At 46.1% G+C, this 13,232-nt stretch overlaps 1 protein-coding gene across 1 annotated transcript; it reads left to right on the top strand.

The window, feature by feature from the left end:
* Nucleotides 1-7,502: 7,502 nt before the first annotated feature.
* On the top strand, nt 7,503-12,043 carry LOC104836625 (cyclin-dependent kinase inhibitor 1-like). The gene is made up of 2 exons (XM_010575312.1): nt 7,503-7,902; nt 11,976-12,043. The coding sequence occupies exons 1-2, from the start codon at nt 7,503-7,505 to the stop codon at nt 12,041-12,043; spliced, it is 468 nt and encodes a 155-aa protein (XP_010573614.1).
* Nucleotides 12,044-13,232: the final 1,189 nt, after the last annotated feature.

The following is a 13,232-nucleotide window of genomic DNA, read 5'->3' as shown; positions in this document are numbered from 1 at the left end:
TCTCCTTCATACAGAATTGGTTTTCCCTGCACTAGCATCTATGTTACATCTGCATAAGTATTTTTGATATTTATAGCAGTAACCTTCCCCTTTGTTTTATACATATGCTTTCTTTTTCAATATTTGTTCTTGCTCTCCCTGCTCAGGGATATGTCATCAGGCAAAAGGCCATGTAACTGCTCCACCTCTAATACAGGGCATACCTGCTAAGAAATATACTTAGCTACATTTTCTACATGCTAACTAAATTACACAGAACATCCTTCTCACTCTTAAGAAAGTAAAAGTAGCTTTGTTTCAGTAAGTGAGGTACACTGCACATATGAAAACTAACAGAAAACCTGTTTTCTGGGGTGAAGGTTGAGGAAAAAGTCTGGAGTTTTCCTATGCCCTCAAAATCTTACAGGGTCTAGTTTCTGTGACTGAATTTTAAATGTGGTGTAAGAGGATAAATGGAGTGTAAAAGATTGTCTAGCCCTCAATCTTTCCTGTGTTTATGTCTGGGGTTTATGTTATAGTCAATACTCCTAAGCCTATTTGAAAATTAATCTCCAGTGAACAGGTGAATAGATAATGGAGCAGTGATTCTTCTCCCTCCATTTATCTTTTCACTTATAGAGTTAATTGAAAATAGGAACTTAGTTACATTTTTCAAGGCACACACTATTAGAGAGCTCTGGCGTCCTGCAGCAACTTGTCTTTTGGTTCACTGGCACTTCATAAAGGCTACAAGTTACAGAAAATATAAGCCCTTAGCTTTGCACAGAGACCAGAACTGATATAATAATAATGTGGCTGTCACTCCTCACATTTATCACACTTGCCTTAAGTTAACAATCCTTTCCCACCAAACCCATCATCCTTCATTTTGATTCAGCTTTTGGTTTGAGCTGTCAAACAATCTCCAGGAATACAAACATTTTATTTTTTATTATTATTTAATTCTTATTGGTATGCATGAAAATAGGAAGCTGCAAAACTCTACACAACCACAACTGAGAAAAAAATATCTTTGTAAAGATCTACTGTGTTGGTGCTCCTGCCTTTCTTAACCTACTTTTCCCATCTAGAACTATAAAGACAGCATCGTATCTCAAAGTGCCGATCCCGATGGATCAAAGGATATGGAGGATGCAACCAGGACATGACTGGAAGACAAACACATACGTACAGCCTTCTTTCTGCTGCAAGCCCTTGAGCCATCCCATTGTCTTCACCCACCATCAATGAACTGCAAAGCAGTAGCTGGGTATCAAGTTGAGAGCGAGAGACATCAAAGGATGTGTGATCTCAGAAATTCAGAATGGATGGCAAGCCTAACTTGGAGAGTAATCCTCTGGAGAGTAATCCCCGCTGTAAAAAGCATGTTGCAAACCAAAAGCAGAACCTTGAGAATGAGGCGATGCTTAAACATGAATTGCCTTTGTAATCTTATGAAAACTCGGATCATGATTTGAAACAGCTAAAAAGATGATTCACAGCATTTGGCACAAATATATCCACGTGCCTAAGATAAGGCACATGATTACAGGCATCTATGCCAGAAACTGTATTATTAATTTGAGCTTCCGCCCCAAAAAATGCAGTAAGAAAAACTAGAATTCTGTTTCCAAAAAGTTCAATTTTCTGTGAAACAAACCAAGCCCTAACATAAGTGGCATTGCTACTTCCCTAGGAAATTACTCTATCTAGACTACAATAAAAACAAATGCTGCCAGCAAAACACAGGGTTTCATAGTTTGTGATATGACAAAGGAACAACCTCAAGAAAAAAACTGTTTAAAACACAAGGCTTTCTGAAAAGATGAAGGACAACCAAAAAACACTTTGCAAGACGTAACAACATAGATAGAGGCAGGTTTTCTTAACATTTGAAATTGCCATTAAACCTTAAAAAAGAAAGCTCTCCTTTTCCAGCCTCGACACAGAAATGCTGGACTAGCACCGGAGCACCTGCAGTGAAAATGGAGCAAAAAGGGTCTCCCCATTCCACTGGTGAGAGGGCTCAGGGCGGGATTTCAGCCCTCCACTGGCCCCTGATGCTCAATCTCCCACCGCACAGCCCCAGTGGAGTCTTTCCCTGTGTTGGGGTACAACGGTTTGCCGTCGGTGTGTGCGGCAAGGGCACTCGGGGCAGTGTGTGGGGGCACGTAAGGATGCCATGAGGGGCTCAAGGAAGGGTTATATGGAGGGTGGAAAAAGCTGTGGGCTCCTCTGATGGCAAAGGCTCAACATTGTCCCCACAGCAGGTGGTTAAGCATGCCAGCTTCTGCAACTGAAGGCAGACAAGGTGATGATGTGGCCAGTGCTACCAGCGGGCTGCATACCTCCCTTGGCTGGGATATGTGAAGGAACATCACCAGGCTCTGCTCTGTCCCCCTCCTTGCTGCTGGGTTTGGCTGCAAGAGCTCTCCCGCCCTGGGGACGGTCACGATCCACATGGAAATGCAAAACACCGCATCCAGTTTCCCCTGCAAGAGTTTAGAAACGGTTTTGAAGGGCAATATATAAAGCAAAGTTTTGGCATTGCCTTTGCAGGGGTAATGCTCAGGGGTGGAATATGAAAGTATGATGTAAATCTTATATGTTGGGGGTGGAGGAAGATGGAAAAAGGGCCCTGCTGCCTGATTTAACAAGTCATGTTCTCATATAATTAATATTTTCATCCCTTTCTCAGTCAAACCCTTAATCTTTCTGATCGCTAATAATACTTTTCTGCCTGGTTTGTAAACAAACTAAAGAAAACCACGGCCTTTCTCCAGGTCTTCCCTCTCTTCCTGCTCTTGAACATCAGTATAGAACCCAGAAGAATAAAACCAAGCAGGCCTTTCAATTCAGAAACGGAAACTCCAAAGATGGAGCTGCCCCAATGCTAACAAAACCCCTGCCCGCTTCTGCCTGTGTATCATAACCTGAAAAAAGGAGTAAATAATATAGACCTACCTTGCCAAAAGGAATTATTCGGCCTGCCTCACAAGTCTTCTGAGGGTAACTGGGAAATTAAAACATGGAAACACTTTACTTCTGTAGAAATGCTAAAGATTACTAAAACTCAGGAAAATACAGTGTCGATTATGATGATATACAAATGTACCATCACAGCAGCACCTTCTTGGTGCCGCCCCGTGCGCTCACCTCAAGAGTCATCACCAACACCCACAGGCACCCACGCTCGGTTTAGACCCCCACACCTGGCGGGGCTCCGGTACCCCAGCAGCACCTCAGCCTGCCCAGACCCCCAACAGCCCCCGGCCCCACTACCCCCCAAACCCAGGAAAACGCTCTCAGCACCTTTCCACCCACAACTGAGGGGATACCGTCAAGCTGCTCAGCGTCGAACCCCTGCCAAGCCAACGGGGCCGCTGCCTTCCCACAGTCACCCGGCCGGGGGCTCTCCTTTGGACCCCTGTGTGTGGTGTGTCCCCCCTCACACACACACACCGCCCCGACCGCCTGTCCCTCCTCCGCTCCCTCAGCGCTGAGGTCTGCCCCTGAGGGAGCGCCCGCCTTCTGCTCTGCGCGGGAAACCACCCCGCTGCCACCCCCGGGACCCCCGCGCAGCTCTCCCGGGGAAGGGCTCGGGGGCCCGACCTGCGCCCACCCCCCAAAAGCGAGGGCCTCGAAGCACCGCTCCCTTCCGCAACCCGCAGGCGGGACTCGGCCCCCCCGCCCGCCGCGGAGAGGGGGGGACGGGGGCGGCGCCGCCGCCATCACGTTGCGGCGCCATGACGGGAGCCCGCCCTGTCCCGCCCCGGCGGCACATCAGCCCCGATCCCGATCCCGGCCGCCTCCCGCCGCCGCCAGGGAGGCGGCACTCGGGACAACGTTGCATGGAAGGGAGCTCCGGCCGGGAGCCCCGTGTTGGATGCGAACCCCCCCCCCGTGGTACGCTGGCGGCCGCCGCGGGTGTAAAAGCGAGAGGCGAGGCGATGCGGGCGGCCGGGGGCACTCGGCTGCGCTGCCAGGGCAGCCAGCGCCGGGGGGAGGCAGAAAAGAGAGGATTTAAAAGGCAGAGATAAGGGCCGTGGCTCGGTCTGCACCCCGAAGGGACCGGGAGAGCTCTTTTTCAGCTCCAGTTTCGAAAAAGAGCGAGTTAAAGGTACCTGAGCACCTGCCGCTGGCGAAGCAGTGTGTCTGAAAACAAGATTCATAGCTAGCAACTTTCAGTATCAAAATTGTTTAGGAAAATGGATCTTCACCGAAAGAATGAAAATGAAATATCCCCAGCAATAATTCCCTGGCTTGTTATCATCTGTTATTTTAACTCATGCATATATAGGAAATTTGGAAACGTGAGGTAGCGTTCCTCTGATGCTCTGAAAGTTTGACGCAAGGAGCAAGCGCTGAACTGCCTGTGAAAGCTTCTGTTTCTTTTCAGCTCATTCAAGCTAGCGCAGAACTGGAGAGAAGACAGGAGTGGCCGCTGCCGGTGCAGAGCTCCAGCCGTCAGCGTTGTCCTGCCTTGGCTCAGTAAGGATGTGTGTATAGGTATGAGGTTGACAGAATGGGGTCCACAGCTTGTCTTAGGTGGCACAGAAATCACGGAATAAGAAAGAAATGACCCTGCCGATAATGTTTTTGCATTTCAGAAACATTTTGGTCTCGTTTTACGGGTGTTTTAATACACCCACGCAACTCAGACTGAGCTGTGGGAATAGTGACGGTGCAGCTTTGGAGCCAAGACCTGGAAAGAGTCCTGAAAAAAGCGAGGAGTCACGTCCTGGTTCTGCTGCGGCAAACTTGCGCTGACTTCTGTAGGGCCAGGATTTCACCCTGGATGTGACCGTGAACAATGGAAATGACAACAGGCAGTATATACACACGATAGGTACACAAGTTCAGAAGAGTTAGCAGTGTTTGTGATTCATGACATAACTAAGCACATTAGGAGAAAACTTTCCACAGGGAAAGGTTATTCCGTAATTATCCTCTCTGCAGGCTTTTTCTCTTCCTTTGAAACACCTGGAAGTAGACAGTCTTAAAGACAAGGCACAGGATTCACAGGCTGCACTGGAATAGCCATACTTAACAGAGCAAGGCAGAGTTTTTTCTACTTCATTCCTATGTGATATTAAAATATGCTATTAGGAAAGGCCATAATGGTTTCATAAATACCTTCTTTCTTCCTAACACTGATTCGCTGGTATCACACAGTTCCTAATACGTATGAGGAAAGTTTCTAACACAGAGAAATATTCCTGCAAAGCACTGTTTGCCCTTTCCTTAGACCTTTTGCTTTTTCCTGAGACCTGATTGCCTTTGAATGAACTCATTTTAAGCTGCCGAGGGCTTGGCATCAGATGAAGAAGCGGCAGAGGTGTGATTGTTATTAGCTATAGTGACAGCTGGCACTGCTGAGTATCCCAAAGGCTGAGGGCAAGGCTGCACACAACCCCGGGAAAAGTTTTGTGTGAAGTTTGGGGATTCTGGATGCCACCTAGAGGATTATCCTTGTTGTTGTGCTCTCGGTTGCTTTTCCCCAGGAAAAGCGCTTTTCCACCTTTCATAGGCCCTACAGGGAGTGAGGAATATCTGGTGGGCACCCGCCAGTTTTGCTCCTGTTGGCAGCCGAGTGCTGAAGGCTGGTTACACCCAACGAGCTGGTGTAACCACACGGCACAGTGCGGTGCCACCAGTGGGACCTGGCTGGGGCCCAGCAGGTTCTGGAGTCCCATTGGACCTAATGATCAGCCCCAGATGGTGTCCCAGACAGAACAGGGATACTCTGTTTCCCATCCTGGAGCTCCATGGGAGACATCAGCCTCCAGAGAACCACACGCAACGTTTGGAAATCAAGCCATGCGCCAGAAGGGCAACCCAGACCTGGCACTCACTGGTTTAATTTCCTGTGGCTGTGGGCCATGCGTTTGGAGGAGGGTGGTTCAGAGCCACTAAGGGCAGGGAATAAGATTTATAAATGGATGCAGGAGCCAGTCCACCTCTTTGGACCTCAGCTGCTCAGGTGTGTTATCAGCTGCAGAACGGACACTCAGCTTCCCCCTAGGAGGAGGTAGCCGCATCCCTCAGTATCTGAGTTTTCTGCAGCAGACTTAGGTGCAGAACCATCTAAGTGCCAACACCACCCAGTTGCTGACAAGCTCTTGATACCGGAGCCACCAAGTGACATTGTCAGAGTAGGCACTTGGGGTGTGATTGCGAGGGGATGCTCAGAGTTCACGTGGATTAGATACAACCCTGCAAAGATAATACGGGGGAGGTGGTGATTATACTAGTTGCATCTGGGTTTGTGTGTGCTGCAGCTGAAGCGCTCTTTGAGATGTTGGAGACAAGCCTGAAGTTTGAGGTTCTGCAGGAGCTCTGCTGCTCTGACTGTCGGCATGGTCTGTAGACAAATCACCAGTTGACCTCTCTTAGCTCTGTCCCCAAACTCTTTATGCCTTTCAGAATACAGTAGCGCCACAAATCCAAAATTTGGCTGTTTGCTAATGTTTCTCTGAGGTTTCTTTTTAGCCTGTCCGCTGCTATGCATCACAGCTTGTGAGAGGGGCTGAGTTTTGTGGATCCAGAGAGAGAAAGAATTGAATGACTTTTAAGATCTATATTCAAGATCTTCCAGAAATTAAACACCTGGTGCAGAAATTAGTGGGTGAATGTATTTGGTATGTTTATGCCCTTCTGGCCTATGAAATATGCAAAATGCCCAATTTCTCTTCTCAGTCTTGCCGTGTGCCCACCTTACCTGCCAGACAAGGGTGCAAACCCCATCTCTTCTGTCCCCATGGCAGCCTACCAAATGGGAAATCCACCTACTGGTGCTTGTGTGGGATTTGCCATTGTAGGAAAGACAGCATTTTTATCTGTGACTGGGACCATTTCTCAGGCAATTGCTTCAAGAAAAGGGAATGAAAATGTCAGGCAAGAAACAGGTGATTGCTCTGATCATCTTTAGCTTCCAACTTGGCTGACACTGCAAAACAAATGGTGGTAAGAGTAGTCAGGAAAGAGATACCACCTCCACTGTAAAGTTAAAGATGTCTTCTGTACTTTACTGATTGCCATCAGCCTTCGTTGTCCTGGAAGTCTTCCTTTTCAGGCCTTTTCCCTTGTTTAAGGTGATATTCATGGTCGGTTTCCCCAGGTAGCACTTCTGTGCATTCTGGCTTTTGCTGCACTACCTCAAGGGACGTTGTCCACTTCCTCGTGTGTCTCTGTCCCCTGAGGGCAAGGCCTCCCTCAGTGTACACTGAAATAAGGGTGCACAAAAGAGGTGAGGGCTTTTCACCCCTCCCCATCCTTCTATAGACACATCCTATAGATGGGAATTCTCACTCTGGACTGCAGATTGGGATAAATTTCTTTCAAAATAAGCCAAGATTTCCTGCGGCAGGATCAAAAGTATCTAGGTTTACTGCCACTCTCCCCTTAAAGAGTATGCAGTGCCCACTAAACTGAGTGTGCAAAGGGTGGCTGGTGGTCTTTCTGTCCTTGGCAGGGAGTTACTGCTGTATACGCTCGCCGGAGAGCAGCACTGGCAAGAAAAGATGGAGCGGAGACCAGGGAAGACAACCCATGCCCGCAGGAACCTCTTTGGCCCCGTAGACCACGAGCAGCTGCGGCGGGACTTCCAGCACATGCTGCGCGACAGCGGCAAGGGGGCCCAACAGAAATGGAACTTCGATTTCCTCCGGAAAAAGGAGGGGCTGACGGAGGGGCTCCTGCAGTGGGAAGAGCTCGAAGGCCACGATGTGCCCACCTTCTACCACAGCTGCGTGGTGGGAGATGCTCGGAGACCACTGCAGCCCTTGAACCAGCCCCTGGGCAGCGGGGACAAGAGTCACCATTTTGCCCAGGTCGCGCTGACTGAGAAACCCAAAACTTCCAAGAAAACAGGGGGCAAGAGGATCTCGGAAGGGAAGAGAAGAAGACAGACATCTTTGACAGGTGTGTGAGACCCCGGTGTGGCTCGGATGATCAAACCTGGTCCCAGCAGCTGCATAGAAATTCTTTGACAGGCCCATAAGCCAGTGTTGCTTTAAGAAAGCGCAACCCTTCATAAAAGCATCTGAAGGAGAAGGAAGGCACGCTCTAAACTGATGGGCATGGGGCTTGTGTTTTTCAAAGGTGCTGTGCCACAACCCCCCTCCTGGCCCTGGGGGTCTGTTTAGGACTTGTCACAGTCAGAGCAGTAAGATAATGACCGCTTCTGGTGGGACAATGATTAGGAGGGCTAGATGTTTAGAAAGGCAGTCTAAGACAGGCAGTGAGGTGATTTCTCAAGCAGGAGCCCAGCAGGAAAACAGGGTTGCCCATCGGATGGGAGGTTTTGGTTTTTTGCTCGCTTATAGGTTTGGCCGTGGGCACCCTTTCCCGAGTGCAATAGGGAGCACCATTGAGCCAGCTAAGCCTTAGGAGGAAGACCAGAAACCAGAGAAAGCAGGCAGGTCTCCTGCTAACTTCAGCTTGGATATTGTACTCAGTGAAGGCATCCAGGAACTTTACGGGCAAATCGATCTTAAACTTGGCCGGGTGGCAGAAAGGGCTAGGTTTTCAAATGCCTCTCACCAGGACTTGCTGCCAGGAGTGGGTTTCAGCATCCATAAAAGAGCTTTAGGTGTTTGAAAGTCCTCAGCACCCTGCATACTAAGGTCTTCTGAACATGTGGCCCCTTATTTTCTCTTCTCAACAGGATTTGAGCTTGTTCAAAAAATCTAATCCTATATACTAGATTTCCCTTGTCCATATTGGAGGTTTGGTTTACCCAGGACTGAGGTTTTCAAGAACCTAGGGTTTTCTTTGGGGAATTTGATGTGAGACACCAGCTTGAAATTGCCTAGAAGATAATTGAAGCTAAGGTTTCAGGAAACACTTTCTGAATAGTGATGTTGATCTCAGTTAAGTCAGACAATAGACTAATTTGCTATTTAAGAGTATGAAACTTAATTGCTAGCGAGAGGTTCAGGAAGAGGTTGGAGATTAATGAAGAGTGGAACATTGCACACTGGAGTGCAGAACAATGATATTTAATGAGTGCTCTTTTCTTCTCCAAAGCACTTTACAGCCATTAACTAATTAACAGTATAATTTACAGGTAGGAGTACAGAAGTGTAATTCAGAGCCCAATGTTGTGATGGTTTCAGGGAACTGCTGTTCAATTGTAAATCTCTCACTAGGTGTGTGGGAGTAAATTATGCAGATATTTCCAGGGGATATTTTTCTTCCGTTTTGTTTTCCCCAGGCAAGAAACATTTCATCAGGGGATGTGGAAACCAAAATACCACGGTGCACAGTTTAACACTTTCCCACATGTGTTTTCATAAGAGAAAACACTTTAGTCTAACAACAGTACCCTTCTCCCCAAGGAATCTGGGTGTGCGAGATGGGCCAGGAAAATCGTTTGCAGTCTTTTCTTTTGGTAAGGCTTGGAGATCAGTCCCTCTCTCAATCCTTCTGTTACAGGCACACACACACACAGCCTTCTGATTGCCAGCTGAAGGATGCATTAGAAGTTTCCCTCTAGCTGCAGGAACCTTGTCCCTCTGGGCATGACCGAAGTAATTCAGGCAAAACTGAGCCAGGGAAAGTCATACCTACTGATATGGTCTGACCCCATGCTTCCACCCCTTTGCTCATCTTCTGCCATCCCGTAATAAAAGGTCAGTTGATGATTAGGATCTGAGGTTGGATTTGAACCCGGTTACCTGCTTTCTGCTTTGGTCAACGAGAACACTGTAATGCTTGACGTTAAGATCCAACAATGTGTGTTTAATTTAGACTTTCAAAGACAGCTGTGGCCCATTAAATAAGTATTGATATATTAAAAACCAGCCATGGGGTTTTGTGGACATTGGCGCCTCTAGAGTGGAAAGAGCAGAGGTTTTGCTGCTGCATTTGACTCCACAGACACACAGAGAGCAAACTGGTACAAAAGTAGATTTTTCCTTCTATCTCCCAACCCTTTTATATACACGCAGTCCATCTCCATTCTCTCTTTTTCATTGTGACCCCAGTGTGGTTCTGCTTTGTTTTCTGGGAGAGCCTCAAATAAAAAAGCAGCTTAGATACAGGCTATAAGCCTTTTTCATTTTTTCCTTTTTTTTTTTTCAAGGTTGGTGAACCATGCCAGCTCTTCACTCCTCTTCTCTTCCAAACCTTTTGGCTTGCCTGAGTCTGATACACTTAGACCTTGGCTCTCCTGGGAGGCATTCATAAATCCTTGCCTCCTTTGCTAAAGATCAGAGAGAGAAAATTGGTAACAATCCTGTGTTTTCGCTAGCTGGTCCTACTTCTGAAGCAGATAGTTCATGCAAGATGACTGGGGGGAAAATGAGGAGGAAAGGAAAGCAGGTATTTAGGTAGGTATATTTAAACAACAGAAATCTTTCCCTCCCAGGTCCCTGTGGCCAGGCTTTCCTACTGACAGGCTGCAGGCAGCATCCTCCTCAGTACCTTGCTTATGCCAGTGCAAGTGCTCTTTAGGGTCCCTTAGGCAAACCAGCCAATTTCCATGGACTCTGTTTAGCATCTTAGATGGAGGCTAGACCATCTGAATTTGGCTCTGGGGCATCTGCATCCCCCTGGCTTTTAAGCACCTCTATCAATTTTGAAACTAGGCTCCATTATGTGGGCATCTGAGCAGCTGGGCTCTTGCAAAATTATTCTCAGGCAGAAATGGAAATACCCACTATTTAAGTCTTTTCTGAATTTCATCTACTAAGCATAATCCCTAATGCATTTCTTTTCCCAAAGTAAAATGAAAGATAGCTATATAGAAGTCTTTTAAATGGGAGAAATAAGTAGAAAGGATTAAATTTGGTAATGTAAGCTTTTTTTTTCTTGCTGCTATTCCTTTCCTCTCCTGCTCCACTGAGAGACTATAGTGGGTTATAGTAATAGCAGGATTTGCTTTTCTACTGAGCCGGCAGTGCATTCTCCTACCTGAGAGAATACACTCTCCTTGGGATCATGTCCTGCTCCAGAAGTTTAACTTAGGGCTAGTTCAGGTACCGCTGCGCTCCACTACACTGTGCCATGCAGATGTATCCTTAAGGAAGTTGGGTGCAGGAATCTCATTGCACAAACTTGGCTGTGAAAGCTTACAGAATTCCAGTCATCCCACCAATAATGTTCTGCATTGAAACCAGTGCAAGACTTTATGCTGCGAGGACTTGATAGTTGTTGCCAGTTTGACCCTATAGAAAGCTCAGGGTTAAATATCACGGAGCCCCCGCAACCCCAACTGAAATTGGAGCAAATTCATTGCTATGAATACAAGCAGTTTACACCAGGTAAATCCCATGGACTCTAAAGATCAATAATCATCTAGCTTCCATTTTAGCTAATTCTGCCCTGTGACCTGAAAAAAGTTTGTATTTTTTTGTGCAAGGGTGAGAAGCAGGGAAGGAACCCATAGGGAAACTCCTGTGTTGTAATCACGGTTCTGTAGTTAAGGTTGATTTATGTTTGCACCTGAAACAAAGATTCAACCACACATACGTAAGAAAATGTAATGAATGTTCTCTCCATAAGCCACAGTGCTTACTTGCTGAGCAAAGAATTAGTTATAAGTCAGTGATAGTGCAAGGTTTTATGCAGTCCTTGAATCTGCAGTTTGATCTAATAAGCAGAAATGAAATGCCCTATATATAGTTCTTCTGATGTTATTTTAAAGAGTATTTTTTGTTACTTTTAAGGAGGAAAAAAAAACCTATTTCTGTCTGGAAAGCACTGCAGCAGTGGATCTGAAAGTTGGAGTGAAATGTCACATTACTCAGCTTGCATGAGAAGGTCCAAAGTCTTTTGATCTCAACTGGATAAAAGCCAGCACATTTCCTTTGTTTTCCTTGGTATTACATAGCTTTATGTGGAACATGCTAAAGGTATTAGTTTTGTTCATTCACGAGCTGTAGAGAAGTCTAAATGACTTCTTCAACACGAAAACAAGATTTGAGGGATTTCTTGAAAAGCAGCTGTTATCAGTGTCATAGCCCAAATTCTGTTTATATGTTGTTCTCCAGATCACTACTCGGCAAAGCAGCAAGTCAAAACGAATATGCGCGCGGCTGTGAAGAAGTCAACTTCTTGAAAGCAAGGAGAGGATTGCTCTGCACCGGAGAGCTTGGAAACATCTGCCAAGCTTCCTCAACCTTCAAAAACCGGTTGTGCAGGCTGCAGACACTTAGGGGCATCCCACAGAGATGTTTTCCTGACAGGAGCAGTGAAAACAGAAAATACTTTCATTGGGATGGGGTCAGGCCAAATCAACTGGAATCACTTTGATGAGAAATAACTGGCATTAAAAACCACTGGTAAGCAAGTTTGGACACTCCAGAAATTGGCTAAGGCTAGACTGTATATGAGAAAGTGGTAAACAGTTAAAACAGCTGTATACGTGTAATAATGTGCTTGGACAAGTCACTGTACAGTTGGGGCCTTTCATATTGTCGCGTCTTTACATACCCTCTTTTTTGGTTTTAGCAGGGACGGCTTACTAAGTTTTACCATCTCAGCTTTACAGATCTGACACCCTAAAAAAAATTCCCAGCCCTTTCTGTGATTTTTTTCAGGTACAGAATTTTGTGCTTGCGACTCTTCAGGGCATAACTAACAGCACTTGGGTGCCAAACGCTGGGATGTGAATGGAGAAAGCTGAAATTATTTGGGAACATTTCCATTTATATCAGCAGCCGTTTTAGCCCTGTATGTCTGCCCCACACACAAGAATTAGGTTGTTAAACTTATATGATATGGGGAGAAATTTGCAGATATATTCTTGTATCTTTCAAGTCATTCCTGTTCCCAGCTGGGCCAAATCCAGCCTTTAATTTGGGTTGCGCTGTTGCATCTAGGTCTATGAGTCTGCATTGTGCAAATGAGGATAAAATTTGCTGTGCATTTGTCCACTGTGTTTTAAAATGCCTGCTGCTTGTAAGAACATAGTAAGAATGAGTGAGATAGTTTAGTTGCCATTTTGTGCTTTTTATTTATTCTATTAATCTTTCTGTAAGAAGAGAAAGGGTATTAGTAACACTGAAAAGTTCCACATGTAACGATCTTGGTGTTGTATGGACTGCTTTTGTATGGCATTTGTTAACATATACTCTTCCATCACCTACTTTTTATTTCCCTTTTTTATTCCCCTGACTAGTTGGGATAATTGAAATTTTACAGCACATAATAATCAGCGGGTAAACCAGAAAAAGAAACCTATAAAATATACTCTCTAAATTATACTGCTGCATATGGCCTTAAGATGCATGCAGTGTTTAATGAAC

The sequence above is a fragment of the Haliaeetus leucocephalus genome, unplaced genomic scaffold, assembly GCF_000737465.1.
Source record: "Haliaeetus leucocephalus isolate CR32 unplaced genomic scaffold, Haliaeetus_leucocephalus-4.0 Scaffold473, whole genome shotgun sequence".
NCBI classification, from domain to species: Eukaryota; Metazoa; Chordata; class Aves; order Accipitriformes; family Accipitridae; genus Haliaeetus; species Haliaeetus leucocephalus.
Note: the sequence above shows the minus strand (reverse complement) of the source record. Positions and strands in the feature narration are given on the sequence as shown.

Coding starts and splice junctions, on each gene's coding strand:
- LOC104836625 (XM_010575312.1), top strand. CDS start 7,503: ATGGAGCGGAGACCAGGGAAGACAACCCATGCCCGCAGGAACCTCTTT. Junction 7,903..11,975: donor AAGACAGACATCTTTGACAG/GTGTGTGAGACC, acceptor GTTGTTCTCCAG/ATCACTACTCGGCAAAGCAG.